General features: G+C 43.1%; 7 protein-coding genes across 7 annotated transcripts; 2 read left to right on the top strand and 5 right to left on the bottom strand.

Moving 5' to 3' along the window:
• Positions 1-765: 765 nt before the first annotated feature.
• On the bottom strand, positions 766-1,518 carry LOC128254258 (succinate dehydrogenase cytochrome b560 subunit, mitochondrial). The gene is made up of 2 exons (XM_052983181.1): positions 1,429-1,518; positions 766-1,371 (listed from the first exon to the last, which is right to left on the bottom strand). Coding segments are annotated over exons 1-2 (516 nt in total). The 5' UTR covers positions 1,431-1,518; the 3' UTR covers positions 766-857.
• A 516-nt stretch (positions 1,519-2,034) lies between these two features.
• Positions 2,035-3,086, top strand: LOC128266224 (translationally-controlled tumor protein homolog). Its single transcript, XM_053002578.1, has one exon. The coding sequence runs from the start codon at positions 2,178-2,180 to the stop codon at positions 2,694-2,696; it is 519 nt and encodes a 172-aa protein (XP_052858538.1). The 5' UTR covers positions 2,035-2,177; the 3' UTR covers positions 2,697-3,086.
• Positions 3,087-4,285: 1,199 nt separating this feature from the next.
• LOC128263813 (zinc transporter 7) lies at positions 4,286-6,917 on the bottom strand. Its single transcript, XM_052999072.1, has 4 exons — positions 6,573-6,917; positions 6,311-6,508; positions 5,823-6,248; positions 4,286-5,381 (listed from the first exon to the last, which is right to left on the bottom strand). Exons 2-4 carry the CDS (start codon positions 6,489-6,491, stop codon positions 4,882-4,884), a joined length of 1,107 nt encoding a protein of 368 aa, XP_052855032.1. The 5' UTR covers positions 6,492-6,508; positions 6,573-6,917; the 3' UTR covers positions 4,286-4,881.
• A 1,020-nt stretch (positions 6,918-7,937) lies between these two features.
• LOC128263818 (40S ribosomal protein S25) lies at positions 7,938-8,860 on the bottom strand. Its single transcript, XM_052999075.1, has 3 exons — positions 8,768-8,860; positions 8,211-8,487; positions 7,938-8,145 (listed from the first exon to the last, which is right to left on the bottom strand). Exons 1-3 carry the CDS (start codon positions 8,768-8,770, stop codon positions 8,072-8,074), a joined length of 354 nt encoding a protein of 117 aa, XP_052855035.1. The 5' UTR covers positions 8,771-8,860; the 3' UTR covers positions 7,938-8,071.
• A 466-nt stretch (positions 8,861-9,326) lies between these two features.
• Positions 9,327-10,644, top strand: LOC128265220 (myoneurin). The gene is made up of 4 exons (XM_053001096.1): positions 9,327-9,462; positions 9,527-10,293; positions 10,348-10,419; positions 10,475-10,644. The coding sequence occupies exons 1-4, from the start codon at positions 9,346-9,348 to the stop codon at positions 10,608-10,610; spliced, it is 1,092 nt and encodes a 363-aa protein (XP_052857056.1). The 5' UTR covers positions 9,327-9,345; the 3' UTR covers positions 10,611-10,644.
• Positions 10,622-12,805, bottom strand: LOC128265211 (zinc finger protein 358). The gene is made up of 5 exons (XM_053001089.1): positions 12,513-12,805; positions 12,072-12,454; positions 11,220-12,013; positions 10,826-11,161; positions 10,622-10,761 (listed from the first exon to the last, which is right to left on the bottom strand). Exons 1-5 carry the CDS (start codon positions 12,742-12,744, stop codon positions 10,641-10,643), a joined length of 1,866 nt encoding a protein of 621 aa, XP_052857049.1. The 5' UTR covers positions 12,745-12,805; the 3' UTR covers positions 10,622-10,640.
• A 588-nt stretch (positions 12,806-13,393) lies between these two features.
• Positions 13,394-14,770, bottom strand: LOC128266425 (J domain-containing protein CG6693). The gene has a single exon (XM_053002927.1). It carries the CDS (start codon positions 14,558-14,560, stop codon positions 13,664-13,666), a length of 897 nt encoding a protein of 298 aa, XP_052858887.1. The 5' UTR covers positions 14,561-14,770; the 3' UTR covers positions 13,394-13,663.
• Positions 14,771-14,876: the final 106 nt, after the last annotated feature.

Below are 14,876 nucleotides of genomic sequence, written 5' to 3'. Positions count from 1 at the left end.
GCGACGATGATCAGCTTTTTACTAAAATAAAAATCTAGTTAGGTCTAAATTAATACATTAAAAAAGGAGCTGACTTCAGCAAGGGATGAGTTGCACTTATAATATATAATATAACTAATAATTTTCTAGATCTTTTTAGGCGGCCTTTTGATTTATATCGATAAGCCGACTTTTATCTTTCAAAAATTGTTAGATTTCCATACACTGCTGGCATTGTGCATACCTATAACTGGAAATCATTAAAATAAAAATTTTTTAAATAATTAAACTATCGACATCTGTTAGTTTTTAAAACTTACGCCAATTTTAATGTTCAGTTTATTAAAGTGGCAACACTAGGCGTATACTTGATGACCATTTTAAAAAATAATAGAAAAGTTTAGAAACTCGACTCCCTTAATTTAAGTATTAATTTACTTGTGTTGAAAATAATAAAGAAAAACTAAATTGTTAATTTTTCAAAGTTATATATGAAATTATATGTGTGGATCCAAGAAAGTCATACGCTTTTTGATTTAAAAGAATTGCCTACTTTCAGGCGCAAACTTTACGCATTCTGTTAACGACAGTCGATGACTCGGGGCGTATACTTGATTCTATTGCTGGACCTCAAATTGCCTTCCAAATCGACACTCAAGTATCTCAGGTACATGTGAATTGAAAAAAAAAGGTTAGAAAACACGCAATTCCGGAAAACTGCAGGGAATAACAGACGAATGCAACGCATTTAAAGCAGCAAAATGGGTTACGTAACAACAAATTGCATTATAAATATACACACTACATGTATTTAGTATATAACAATTTTCACATCATATTCTCACTAGAATTTAATAGGTACACCCGAGGAGCTGGGCTTACAGAAGGGCCAAGATTGCGGTCAGAACGAAAGAGGTGGCGACCATTGCGTAACCGGTCGAGTAGACCTCCTTGATCTTCAGGAATCGCCCGGTGTCCCATAGCAGATGCCGGATTCCATTGGCAGTATGATAGCCTGCCGGATAGGCGATGATGAACTTGAGGGCGGTCAGAGTGGCGCCGCTTAACTGGAGACCCTCCACCATGGTCACATAGTGATTGATGTCGTGCGACGAGATCAAGGCACCCAATCCCAGACCCCAGACGCCCACACCCAGGGCCAATCCAGTGCCGCGGTGCATGATCGACAGCATGGAGGTCAGCTGCGGCTGGTAGATGGTCAGATGCGGCGACAGCTTCCTGCCCAGGCGCTCGTTTTTCTCGAAGAACGACTCCTCCTTCTGGGTGGCGCCCACGGATACCACCTTCAGCGACACCTGGCGGCTGGCAGCGGCCATTTGGAGGCCCTGGCGCAGCGCCGGCGATCGGATCAGCGAACTGGAGAGTGCATACCTGCAAAAAGCAGTCACAAATCAGGGTTTTCGCAATGCCATCCCAGAAATTACGTACATTTCCCTGTTTTTCACTCGAACTTGTATGGGTGGGACCGTACTCTGCGGGCCGAATATTACCGCAGCCAGTGCTGCCACTATTTTGACTAAAACCCAACGGGCTATCGGTTCGATAGTATCGTATTTTATTTTCAAACAAAAAAAAAACTGAAACTTTTTTTATTACGTTTAAACTTAATTTTAAAATAGTCTTTGTCTTACTTGTACCTTTATTAAATAACAATGAAAAAACTCATAAGTTGAGAACTGCTTAAATCAATTATTTTTTTCAACGAAAGTTCTTTATTTATATGACATTGGGGAATACAATTTAAAATTTGTATAATATGTTACAAGCTATAGAAATTAAAAGTTCTGATTTCAGTAAGAGTAAACAATAAATAATTTCAAATTTAATTAAAATTTTGACTTTTATTTAATTATTTAGAGATGCAATTAATCATAGTAGACTTCTTTAAATGCAGCTGCTAATTACAATAAAGTCGATCCTTAAAAAATAAATACATCGATTTTATAGTATCGAAAGGTCTAGTAGGCGCTGCCACACCAGCTATTGGCGTTGCCGGACTGTGGGACACCAAGCGAGTTGGCAGCTCATTCGCCATTTTTTCTCGCTCATTCTTTTTGCTGTTCGAGTGAGCGCGTGGCAAGTCGTTTCGCTGTGTTCCCGGTCCGGTGCTGTTGTAGTTGCATTTTCGCCAGCGATTTAGACGCCATCTTCCGACTCCCAAAGACCCACCAATCACCATGAAGATCTACAAGGACATCATCACCGGCGACGAGATGTTCGCCGACACCTACAAGATGAAGTTGGTGGACGACGTGATCTATGAGGTGTATGGCAAGCTGATCACCCGTAGTGGCGATGATATCAAGCTGGCAGGCGCCAACGCCTCTGCGGAGGAGCCTGACGAGGGTACCGAAATCTCCTCGGAGACCGGAGTGGATGTGGTGATGAACCACCGCCTGTCGGAGTGCTTCGCCTTTGGCGACAAGAAATCTTACACCGTGTACCTAAAGGAGTACATGAAGAAGGTGCTGGGCAAGCTGGAGGAGAACTCGCCCGACCAGGTCGACGTCTTCAAGACTAACATGAACAAGGCCATGAAGGACATCCTCGGCCGCTTCAAGGAGCTGCAGTTCTTCACCGGTGAATCGATGGACTGCGATGGCATGGTGGCCCTTGTGGAATACCGCGAAATCGATGGCAAGAGCGTGCCCGTGCTCATGTTCTTCAAGCACGGCCTTGAGGAGGAGAAATGCTAGAATGGATCGTAATCCCATCCCCCCGGAACACACTATACTCATGCATACCTTCTACATATATTTATCAGAAGCTTAGTTACAATTTTGAAAGTCTTAAATTTATGTTAAACGCTGACGAAAAGCCTGTCCCTCGACCTGTGCGATTTTATTTTTGATTTCTTTCGGCCGTCGCTCTCATAAATTCGATTCAATGTATGTTTATTGTTTAACCCCACACCGAGCTAAACAACTGAATTGCGCCAACAACTATTGTAATTAAAATAATATTTTGATAGCAACAACTTAAATTTTTGTATGCATTTTCGCTTAAAACCCATTTATAGAAAAAAAAAATTCCTTCAATTGGGAACACCAGTACTGAATTAAACGGAAACCATATACAACTGTAAATCCAAATGCCTGTACTTCTTTCCGTTTTACAGTTATGCGTAGGTAGGCGACGCCAGACGGCGGCGTGAGCGCGAGCGGGAGGGCATCACCGCCGTCTGAGTCACACAGACTTTGGTTTTACTTTTGTTGTTTTTTGGGCAATCGCGGAGTTATTGACCTTTGACAGCGATGTAAACGTGCCCCCGCACGTATACACTTGGGGTCATGCGCACTGGTCTACTATTCGCACACTGCAGTGCCACTTGCCCCAGTTTCGCACGTTGTGTGTTTACCATAACCTCAATTTTGCTAACGAAATGCGCCGCTCTCGCTACAAGTTGAAAATTCTATAATCTAATTCTACGGCGGGGAATACGTTCGACTTTATCTGCTGGCGAGGCGTGGCTGGGGGCACCAGACAGGTGCAATTTCCATTTCGGCAAAACGTGTCGACCTGTTGCTGTTGCCATCGTCGCGTGAGAGATGCCCACAGTGGGCACTCACTTGGATAAACTATCTAACAAATCTGAACTTCGCCGAACTTGTTATATGGCGAGCAAAAAAAATATTTTTAATTTAGTATTGTAAATTTTTTTTTTATAATATAGTCTTATTTTCAAAACAGTTTTTTTAAAAGTTGTAAACAAATTAAAAATAAAATGATTAAATAATTATTCAATGTCCCCAAACATAAACATTATTAGAAATGTAGATGATTTAAAGAATATTTAATTTTTGCATAGGTGCAAGGGTATGTAAACATCGGGTTGCTGAAGTTTTCATCCTTTCTAATTTTTTTTTAATTATTTAAAGGAGTTCATGTTTGGAAAATTAAATTTTGAAGTGTAACACGTTTTATATTTAAACAAGCCTTGTTAAGGAATTTCAATAAAAAATGCTCTGATGGGCTTACAAATTTGTTCACCTCTAAAGATTATATTTAATTTTAATTTTCTAACTTAAAAATACACAACATTTATTCCTTTGAAAAAAGTCAGTAAGATAGCAATTATTTCCTTGTTATAAATTGTAATTAAAAAGATACATTGTACATACGGCTTTCGGACATTTTGTAAATAAAAAAAAAAGCGGAAACATTTTTTTTAAATAAAACTTTAGTAATTGTGCTTCTTCTGATCGAGCAAAGTCATTTTTCATTGGGATAAGACCCCTTAAACAACATAAAAATACCGCCCAATAAGAAATAAAACTAGTTTCAATTCGGTTTACGTATAAAAATGCTAATAACAAATTAAATTTTATTTCGTTCATAATTTTGATGCTTTAAACTGTGGCAAAAACGGTTCACTTAATGCACTTCCACCGCACAGCGGAATGTCCGTGGAAATGTCAGTCAGATTTAGATGCTATTTGTAGGTTTGCATGTTTCGGGTTTTGTTCATTCTGAATTTAAAAAAACTTTAAGTATATATATTTACTCTTGCACATTTCATTCGCTTAGCTTACAATTACACTAATGCTCCTCGATATCGACTATCGCATACCTTATGTTATGCTTTCCGTATGTATAGAATGGAATGAATGCCGAAAGCATTTCAACAAATACAAACGCTAATAAGTTAACAAAAATTCGCAAAATTACTAGTACAACTGAAGATTACACATTTTGTTTTACTTAGCTCTTGGAGGGGATTTTTGGAAGTGATGGGGGGTTTGTGTCGCCGAAGTGCACTAAAATTTCAAAATAATGTTTGATAACGTCGACGCTCGTGCGCACTGCACATAAACATGTGGCACTAATTATTAAATATACACATCATTGTACAAGGACGCCGGTGGACCGATCGCTTCTGGATCAAACATAATCCAGCTGTATGTAGATCTGCTTCACGCCCACCGCCTCGAAGATCATCCGCGTGTGCGTGACCACGTACTTGGGATCGACGTTCTTGGACACCTCCAGCTTGAGTGCTCCTACGTAGACATCCGAGCAGAGGGTCCAGAAGTGCGGCTCCTGCACCGCATATACGCCGGCCAATCCCGTGACCTTCTGGTAGCACTGCGGCAGCGATCTGTCCAGGTCGGACGGCTGTCGCTGCATCAGAATCATTATCGACTCCTTGATGAGGCCCAGCACACTGAGCGCTATCAGCAGGGCGATGAAGATGGAGCAGATAGGGTCCGCAATCATCCAGCCGAACATGTGCATCAGCACCGCCGAGATGATTACGCCCACAGATCCCAAGGTATCGGCCAGGATGTGCAGGAAAACGCCGCGCATGATCTGTGAGTTGCTGCCCGACATATCGCCATGCGAGTGGCCATGACTGTCGTGTTCGTGTGAGTGTCCATGACCTGGAAATAGGCAGATTGCAAAGGCACCGTTTGAAGATTATCATTAGAAACTAATTTTCTAAATCTAACCACTCAATAAAGTTAGAGATTCTTTTGGATCTTTTCTAATATCAAAATCAAATTCAGAAAAAAAATATTGTACGGTTGCCGCTTTTAAAAAATACTTTAAGAGTCAAACATAAAATAAAAAATATCTTTGACGAGTTTCTAACTATGTTCCTTTTGTAATATAAGAAAGGATAACTAATAATGTACTTTAGCAGATTCCTAGACAGTAATACGATTTGACAGACGTTATGAAATTGATTTTGGGTCACTATTCCAAGCAATTTCGGGAAAGTTCTGAAACTGCGCTAATATGTTAACCATTTTCTCTAGAATTCATTAATTTAATGTAAATATAAATATAAATGAACTAAAATTCCAGTAAGATGACATTACCATTGTCCAAGGTGATAGCCTGGTGATTGTGATTGCCGGCATCGTTGTGGCTGTGCGAGTGCCCATGTCCATGACCTCCGCCGTGGGAGTGCCCGTGCCCACCGCCTCCATGCGAATGACCGTGTCCGCCGTGGTTAAAGGCATAGATTCCCACCAGATTAACCAGCAGGCCCAGCACGGAAACTACAAAAAGCCGCTCGTGCTTAACCTCCGGCGGTTCAATTAGCCGCTCTACGCCCTCAGACAGGATGAAGAAGGCGATGAACAGCAGGAACAGGCTGTTGACAAACCCGGCCAGCACTTCAGCCCGCACATAGCCGTACGAATACTTGTCGTTGGCCTTCCACTTGGTGATAACCGAGGCGGCCAGTCCCGCCAAGAGACCCGTGCAGTCGAAGAACATGTGAAACGAGTCGGAGATCAGGCCTACGGATTAACCATTAAGAGGGTTATTAACTCCGGATAAGATAAAAAGCAAAAGAACGCACCTAAACTGTTCGTCACAATGCCGTAGAAGAGCTCCACGAAGGCGAAACTCAGGTTAAGCAGCAGGAAGAGGAACAGATTCCGGGAGTTGCGGTCGGAGAAGATGAGTCTCTTCCAGCTGTTGAGCTTCTCCCGGACCCGGTAGCCGAAACTACTCCGGTCCTTGTGCGACAGCGGTATCATCTTGGTCGGATATGGATCTGCACGGGTTTCCGGATTTACGTTATAGTCAATACGCTCAGATAACACTTTTTGTTTGCATACGTGGTATTATCGGGGGCCTCTAGCCGCGCTCCAGCTGATTCCGTGATTCCCACTGCGTTTCTGGCCGGGACCGCGAGAATGAGAATCTTTATCTGCGTGCGGCGGCGACAGCCTTTTGATTCGCAAATTACCTCACAACCCAAACGCTTCCTGCTCGGCGGTGGTTTTGTGTGCACAGTTGTGCTGCGCGGGCTGGTCGATCTTCGGGTTTTCGCTAGCTTAATTCATATTTACAGGCTGCCAGATACCAGAACCGAACCCGTCTTTGCCAACACCAAACCAATCTGCCGTGTTGTCATCAAAATAAAGGTAACCACGTAAACATATTGGCTGAAATCATATCGTTTCGCTGTGAATGGCAAACACAGTGGGCATCGGCCTGAATGTTCACTGGGTACACTTTTCAGGGCAGGGGAGACAACCCAAACGTTTTGTTTATAGTTGCTAAAAATGTACAAAATTTTGTTGTAAATTAAATATACTTCTTAAGTCAACGCATTGTAGTGATAAACTCAATTTTCGATTTAAGAAGTTTAATAAATTAGCTCATAAATAATTTCAAAATCAACATTTTTTTTTCGTGAATTTGACATTTAACTTAAAACAAACAAAAAACGTTACTATACAAATATTTAAAGACTGCTAAAATATATGATTGATTGATTGATTATTTGAACTTGCTTTTACCTTGAGTGACAACGATTGACTGGCGGCAGCAGCCGAACATTTGAGAGCTCACTGTCAATCACAAATAAAGGGTGAATGCCAACGGAAAAAGAGGAAGATAATTCTTATTGGACACAGTCAACCAAAAATTTTTGATAAACAAATATTGGAATACAACATTAAGTAAGAAAAAAGCGAGTTAATTCATCTGATAAATAAATTGATATGCTCTTTGTGACTCAAAATAAGAAAAGAACTGTATACTGTTCTAAATAAATGCATTTAATGATAGTCTTAAGCAGTCATGTATCTAATAGTTATCCTGGTCGACTAAATTAACCATTTCCAGTTTGAAATAAACCAAAATGTACCGCATTTCGAAATTAACTGTGTTTAATAGACAATGGTAATTTAAAACTTCTTCATACTCCTAAACATACCACAATGGGTTCAAGTTAAATGTTGTCAAACACAAAAATTTAGATGATACAACCTTTCGTGCAGTTATTATTCCCTAATTATCGATCCGGTTTGGACACTAAAGAATCTGATCTGAATGTGAATATTAATTGCGAGTTTAAGCACATTTAAAAATTTTTGAATACGTTTTTCGGCTGACTTCATGTCATCTTAGAACTACTGCACCACGATACTCCCTCCGGCAAGAGGGTATCATAACAATAAAACATCACGCAAATGTCCCTTACATCAATAAGAAAGCAAGTTTATTAAACATTTCACACACAGCGGCATAGTTTTGCTCCGAATACAATCAGTGTTCGATTGTAAAGCGAATGCGACTACAGAGATGCAATGGGCAAAAAGTAAAACATTTACGCCTCATCACCCTTGGTGGCACGTGTGTAGATGACCTGGGAATGATGCTGCACGACCTGCTTGATCAGACCTGAAAGTGGAGAAGGTAATAATTAGGAACTGGCAAATATATGTATAATAAGAATGCAATCGTACCCTTCTCGCGCAGCTCGATCAGAGCACGCTTGGCCAGGGAGCCGCGGATCTTCAGACGCTCGGAGACCACCGATGGGGTGATCAGCTTGTAGGCGGGCACTTCCTTGTACAGCTTCTCGTAGGTGGCCTTGTCGAACAGCACCTGGTTGTTCAGCTTATCCCTGACTTTTCCCTTGGACCACTTCTTCTTCTTGGCCTTGCCGCCACCGGATCCCTCCTTCTTCTTCTGTGTCTTTTGCGGCTGCTTGGCCGAAGACTTTGCGTCCTTCTTAGGCGGCTATAGAAAAGAACAGAAATAACACTCGTTAATCGTTGGCACTAATAACAATATAAATCATTTTCATTGACCACCGAGCAGCACCTGGAACTGGCCGCTTTCGAGGTTAGGGCATGCGTTTGTTTTTCGCCCGGATTTTCACATTATGCCGCGTTCTGTGGGCGGTGTTTTCTTGGCTCAGGCCTGGGGCAAGACTTTAGTCTTGTTTTGCTTTTGTTTGTAGGCCACTTTCACAGTAAAAAACTAATATTTTCGCAGAAATAGGTAGCAGCGAACTCACCATCGTGAAAAGTCAATGCAGAAAGATGGAGGGCGGAAACGGCCAGAGTTACCATTCATCGCGTAGGGCAGCACTTCTGCATATCGATAGTTTGTGTAGGAGTGTTTTAAATACTAAAAATATAATTCAAATAGTTTACTCGGAAAATTCAAATAATAAGCTCCTTGTAAAAATATCACAAATGAAGAAAAAATGGGGCAAATAGAGCTTTAAAATGTGAATGAAGCTAAGCTTCGTACAATGCTCCATCGTACAATTTTTGTAACTACATCGACACATCTTTAATAGAAATAAAATCTATTTAACTTAAAAATTAATAATAATAAACATCATTTTATTTGTTTAACCATCAGACAATGGCAATAATATATCGATAAATTAAATAAAAAAAAAATACTAATATAAAGATGGTTAGTCCATATCAAATTTTCTCCGGGGTAGTGTGGCCAACTTTGGAAAAGTCAGAAATGCGCTTAGGACTGCGAGGCTTACGGTATTATTGTGGCCAACGGGCCCATGTTTTGTGCATGTCAAACAAATAAATTTAAATAGAGTAATTAGCAAATCAATTGGATGAAATGAGGCAATTCTGCCGCACCTGCGGCAAGACCATAGTGGCCGATCAGTGCCTACAGATCTTCTCGCCCGAGGGCCGAAAACTGCTGCAGTGCGTGCGCTCCATAACAAACTGCTGGGTGAGCAGTAACGTTAAATTCCAATGGGTTTAGTTTCGAATAAAGGTTGTTTACCAACTTGCAGCTGCAGGATGCTCAGGACCTGCCCAATCATATGTGCCCGGATTGCCAGACACTGCTCAAACAAGTCCAACGATTCCGCCGACGGTGTGCGAAGATCGAGAAGTATTTCGCCAGGCGGCGAAGCAGAATGAATCTTGGCGAGGATCCTGCGGCCGTGGCGCTGCAGCTTCCTGTCCAACAAATGGCTGCTTCGGATCCCCTGGGCATTGACGAGCTGATGACGGCCAGTGAAATCAAATTGGAACCCACCCAGGTGCAAATGGAGCAGAAAACAGAGACGTATCAAGAGGACCAGCTCCAAGAAGACAGCTTTGAGGATGCTCCGGGCGATGATGCTCTGCCCTTGCCCGAGGACTACGGAGAAATACAGACTGAAATGGCTGCCACTGTCACTTCCAAGCCGGAACAGGGCAAAATCAAGACCAAAATCAAGTCCAGCAAGCACACCATGCGCATGGGCAGAAAGTTAATCCACGTAAAAGTCATCGACGACAAACAGCCGAAGCGGATTGTGGACCGCAATGGGCAGAATGCTAAGCCCTGCATTTGCGAACATTGCGGCCGGCAATTCAAGGACACCAGCAATCTCAATGTTCACCTGCTGAGGCACACGGGCACCAAGCCATTCGAGTGTGAGCAGTGCCAGCAGAAATGCTATACACTCCATCTGTTGCGCCGTCACCAGCTAAAGCACACGGAGGGTCCCTACGCCTGCACCTTCTGCGGCTTGGAATACAGTACGAACAGTTCCCGAGTGAGGCATGAAAGGTGGGTCCAATTGAGGTTCCTAATGCCATTCTAACATGGGTTACCAATTCACAGGGAGGCCTGTAAGAAGGGACGAGCGCCGCAGTCCAAGTGGGAAATTATCAAGAAGGGCGAACGCACTTTCCAGTAAGATTTCATAGCTAATTTTTCACTCTCCTTGCTAATTTCCTAATTCTCTTAGCTGCGAAGTATGTGATCTATGGTTTCTGCGCGCTGGCAACTTCACCCAGCACATCAACTCATCCAGTCACATCGAAAACGAACGCAAAAAGAAACGTAAATCGAAATCAGTGCAACCCTCCACCATTAATACATAAAACAAATGCGATTGAAAAATATATCTCGTTTCATTGAGCCTCAAGTATTGTTTCTCCGCCCAACTTTCGGACGTTATCCTGGTGCATTTTGCTGTTGGCATGCGTCTTCATGTTGTACTTGTAGCGGAAGTGAACATTGCAGACCTCGCAACTGCAAAGAAAATGAAAGGACTGTAAGATTATCAATTCGAATGTATTTGAGAGATGTGACTTACCAATATGGACGTTCACCGGTGTGGATTGCCTCGTGCTCCCGCAGCCGCGTCCGCTGGTAGAATCCCTTCAAACAGACGTCGCACTGAAGCGGCCTCTTCTCGTGGGTCTTCTCGTGGCGCTTGAGCTTGTTGGGATCCGAGTAGCTCTTGCTGCACTGCTGGCACTTAAAGGCATTCGCATCGGTGTGCGACTTGATGTGCCAGCCCAGCGCATACTTGGAAGCGTAATGTTTGTGGCACAGTTTACATTGAAAACGCACGTCATCCCGTGGCTTAGCCATGGGCTTTGGATTGATTCGATTCACAATAAGGCGGGGCGCTGCATTATGGACCTCACTGAAAGTTGGGAGTATGGAGTGATTTAGTTTACATTTGTTTGATATTTACTACCCACCTCTCGTGCTTTTGGCGAGCTCCAGCATAGGCAAACGTTTCGCTGCAGAAACGACAGGCGAAGGGCGATTCGCCCCGGTGACTAATGCGGATGTGTATGTTGCGCATGTAGGCGTCGTAGAAGGTCTTCGGGCACTCGCTGCACTGGTAGTTCTTAGTGCGGCTGTGCCGAAGCATGTGAATCCGCAGGTTATGAGACATGCGGAAGGCCTGGCCGCACTGGTCGCACACAAAGTTCGGCGGCTTGGCTCGCAGCTGGGCACGGCGTATGAGATTCCTCTCTTCTCTGGTCTTGGGCTTGGCCCTGCGCTTTGGCTTTTCGTCGCTTGCTGCGGTTAGTCTGCCCCTAGACAGCTTCGCAGCTGGGGCCTCCTGTTTTGGCTTAGTTTTTTCGCGCCCCGTGTATTGATCGATCAGTTCTTTAAAGATCTTGGCTCCCAGAGCCACACTGAGTGGATCGTGTGGGGCGGGTTCATCGGGTTCCATGGCTGGCTCTTGATCTAACTGGTCATTCGAATCGGCTTCATCCTCCAAAGGCTCTTCCTCCTCCTTGGCATCTTCAATCTCCTCCAAATTTGTATACTCTGAGTCCGAGACCAATTCGGTATCTGATGGAGTAGTCTGCTCGTTTAATGCCTCTAGCTCGGTTTCATCTGGATCTATTTTCCTTAAAGGCTCGGCCTGGCTGATCTTTAGCTCCGTACTGATGCACATTTCCCGGAAATCGATGGCCTGGTCCAGGGATAGTAAGCAAGCAGGGCACATAAGTTGAGGTTCGTCTGGTTTGTGGTTGATCTGCAGGATAATTACGAGTTTAATTGCACATTTCTGATGAAAAGATATAGGGACTAACCCAAACACCGCTAATGACTTCAATGTGGAAGAGCAGAATACTGTTGGCCTGGTCGAAGAGATCCTTTGCCCTGGTGTCCACGACAAAGTCCTGGTAGCAAATGCGACACCGCTCCCGTTTTTCCAACTGATCCCTGACGATAAGTGGATCGAAATTTATTGCTACTGCCTCTGATAAGTCCACTTTTTCCTGTTCTGGACAGGCAAATGTGGACGCCGCTGGAGCACACGACTTGGAGTCGTCCTCCGCCAGGAGTTGGGCCACAAGTTTTTGATTCCTTCGCCGTTGTGTCCTTTCCTTACGTGCTCTTTCGGAAGGACTTTCCTGGCTTTTGCTTATGCAGGGAACCGCACCTGGTCGCAAAGTTCGCTTTTTGGCCAGTCCTGGTTGAAATACAAGGAATTAGTTGAACAATTTTGATGACATTTTTGTGGGACTCACCCATTTCAAACTTTAGGGAGCCCTCGATGTCTTCGTCCTTAAAGTGTTCGATGCAAATGCATGGGTTCTTCCATTTCAGGGAGTTCTTGGTGAAGCCGCAGAATGCGAGCCAAAGTTTGAATGTTTCTGGACACTTGGGAAACCGAAAGAAGCCGATCTGCTGCTGCTGATCCGGATCCCTTTTAGATCTGCTGACAAATGCATTCCTGCAATTGGGCACGGCACATCTCATATTTTTAGCAGAAAGTGCGCAATGTTTATTAAAATTATATTTAGCATCTATTTAGTGTGACCAGCGGCAGCAAGAGCACAATGACAAGAAAGTGAGGTGGTTATGGCGATGACGTCATAAAACGCTTATTTCAAATTAATTTATTTTTTATTAGATTTTGTGGCTTTAAAAACACAAAAAATACCCTTACGCATAATATTGTACGTAAAGTAGTTTTGAAATGCTTTTCTGTTACATTCTTACTATGCATGTAGTTTATTTTATTTAAAATAATTTAAATCTTTAAATTATACAAAATACGATTTGGAAAGATTTTAGAATCAGCATAGAACTGTATGGTCAGGATATCAACCGATTTTGTCAAATCTCAGGGGATAGGTGCTGATTAATATAAAAATACAAATATCACCCATTTATACTTACATATATTAGGAAAAAAAAAACAAATCGAACATTTTAACCGATTGTTCATATTGTCATCAAAATTATCAAACGGACATGGCTAACAACTCGTCTTGTCATGCTGATCAAAAATTTATGTACTTTATAAGGTCGCAAAATATATTATATTCTATAAGGTTTATAGGGTCGAAAATATCTTCTTTATTGCCGTACAAACTTCTGACCAAGGCTTTAAAAATAAAGAAAATTTCGCAGGATTAACATTAGTATTTATTTGATTTGATTTGCTTACGAACCAAGGGACTGTAAAGATATAATAATTGTAAGATTGAAACTTATTGGGAAATTTCAATATAAAATGGGATGTTCTGCTGATGATCTGTGTCCTGAAATTCCCGACACACTATGCACTTTGCAGTGTTATGAAGAATACGTACATGGATAAATACATATGAGTAACTAAGACTTAATTTAGATAATATATGTTTAAGAGAACTATAGTGAGTGGCAGTTGCCCCTATTTATGGGTCTTTTCCACCCGGCCAGTCTTGACTCCGTTAAGCTTCGGTTTTGGCTCCTGCTTGGCGGGCTTCTTGGACTTCTTTTTCTTCTTCTCGAAGGCGCTGAAGTCGACGGTATCAGAGTCGTCCTCGTTGCCGTACTTTTCCACCAGGCGGTCCAGCAGAGAGCCGAAGTTTGACTCCCGTTGATTGCGGCGCGCCAGGATCATTTGCTGCAAATCGCCCCCGTTGTCGGCCAGATCCTGATCGTCCTTCTCCTTCTGCCGACGCTCGAGGCGCTTCTTGATGACCTTGGCCTCCTTGAATTCGCGCGCGTACTTCTGATGGCGCTTTTTGCGCTTAGCGGCCGGCTCCTCGGTGAAAATCTTGTACTCGGGCACCTCGCCGCTGGCAATCATCGATTCAACTATTTTGTGGATGCGCGGCTCGTCTTCCACCTTCATGAAGGGCACATGGTTCATCAGGTAGTTGATGCACCCCTTCCCGCCCAAATACGCCTTCTTCACGTCCGTGCGCTCCAGCTCCGAGTCCACGTACTCCTTCTCGTAATTGTTGATGTCCTCCTCGGTGATGGGCTTGAAGATCTTGCTCCAGAGGTCCAGCCACGACGAGAGCTTGGACTCGGCCTCATCGTCGTCGTCGATGACGCCCTGCTCGTCGTACAGGGCTCGCTTTTGCGAGTCGGTCAGCACCTGGTAGAGCTTTGACAGCACCTTGAACTTCTCGGTGGCCTCCTCTTTTTGCTCTTCCGGCACTCGGTCGGGATGGACCAGCAGGGACAGCTTGTGGTACGCCTTCTTCACCTCCTTCTCGGCAGCGCCCTTGGCCAGGCCCATCAGCTGGTACACATCCCGCGTCCCAAAATACTTTTCGCAGTGCTCCAGCGTCGACATCGCGAATTTCGTTGGTTTTTCGGCACGAACACTACCACAAAATGCGCCAAAATGCCTCACGAGTGTGACCGCACATTGGTTGGACCGAAAATGGTTTAAGGCCTGGCTATATTTATTTTGTTAGGGCCTCTTACACCAGGTAATTCTGCTTGAAAACATAAATAATTTTTTTTTGAGAAATAGAACAATTACATTTAAAGCCAGGCCTACTTTTACAAGATGGTGCTTAATGAATTAAAGAAATGTGTATCCTATTAATTAATAAAATAGTTCAAAAAATTATAAGTCAATTCTGATTTAAAAAGAGAAATAGAAC

The sequence above is a fragment of the Drosophila gunungcola genome, chromosome 3R (assembly GCF_025200985.1).
Source record: "Drosophila gunungcola strain Sukarami chromosome 3R, Dgunungcola_SK_2, whole genome shotgun sequence".
In the NCBI taxonomy this organism is placed as follows: domain Eukaryota; kingdom Metazoa; phylum Arthropoda; class Insecta; order Diptera; family Drosophilidae; genus Drosophila; species Drosophila gunungcola.
The sequence above is the reverse complement of the archived record's forward strand: the minus strand, read 5'-3'. Positions and strand labels throughout refer to the sequence as shown.

Bases quoted from the DNA above. Each gene is read 5' to 3' on its own strand.
- LOC128266224 (XM_053002578.1), top strand. From the start codon at position 2,178: ATGAAGATCTACAAGGACATCATCACCGGCGACGAGATGTTCGCCGAC.
- LOC128263813 (XM_052999072.1), bottom strand. From the start codon at position 6,491: ATGATACCGCTGTCGCACAAGGACCGGAGTAGTTTCGGCTACCGGGTC. The intron at 6,249-6,310 runs GTGCGTTCTTTT...GTTAATCCGTAG, and splicing joins CATTGTGACGAACAGTTTAG to GCCTGATCTCCGACTCGTTT. The intron at 5,382-5,822 runs GTAATGTCATCT...GCCTATTTCCAG, and splicing joins GGCTATCACCTTGGACAATG to GTCATGGACACTCACACGAA.
- LOC128263818 (XM_052999075.1), bottom strand. The intron at 8,146-8,210 runs GTACGATTGCAT...CTCCACTTTCAG, and splicing joins GATCGAGCTGCGCGAGAAGG to GTCTGATCAAGCAGGTCGTG.
- LOC128265220 (XM_053001096.1), top strand. From the start codon at position 9,346: ATGAGGCAATTCTGCCGCACCTGCGGCAAGACCATAGTGGCCGATCAG. The intron at 9,463-9,526 runs GTGAGCAGTAAC...ACCAACTTGCAG, and splicing joins GCTCCATAACAAACTGCTGG to CTGCAGGATGCTCAGGACCT. The intron at 10,294-10,347 runs GTGGGTCCAATT...ACCAATTCACAG, and splicing joins TCCCGAGTGAGGCATGAAAG to GGAGGCCTGTAAGAAGGGAC.
- LOC128265211 (XM_053001089.1), bottom strand. From the start codon at position 12,744: ATGAGATGTGCCGTGCCCAATTGCAGGAATGCATTTGTCAGCAGATCT. The intron at 12,014-12,071 runs GTTAGTCCCTAT...ATTATCCTGCAG, and splicing joins AAGTCATTAGCGGTGTTTGG to ATCAACCACAAACCAGACGA. The intron at 11,162-11,219 runs GTGGGTAGTAAA...CCCAACTTTCAG, and splicing joins GCTCGCCAAAAGCACGAGAG to TGAGGTCCATAATGCAGCGC.
- LOC128266425 (XM_053002927.1), bottom strand. From the start codon at position 14,560: ATGTCGACGCTGGAGCACTGCGAAAAGTATTTTGGGACGCGGGATGTG.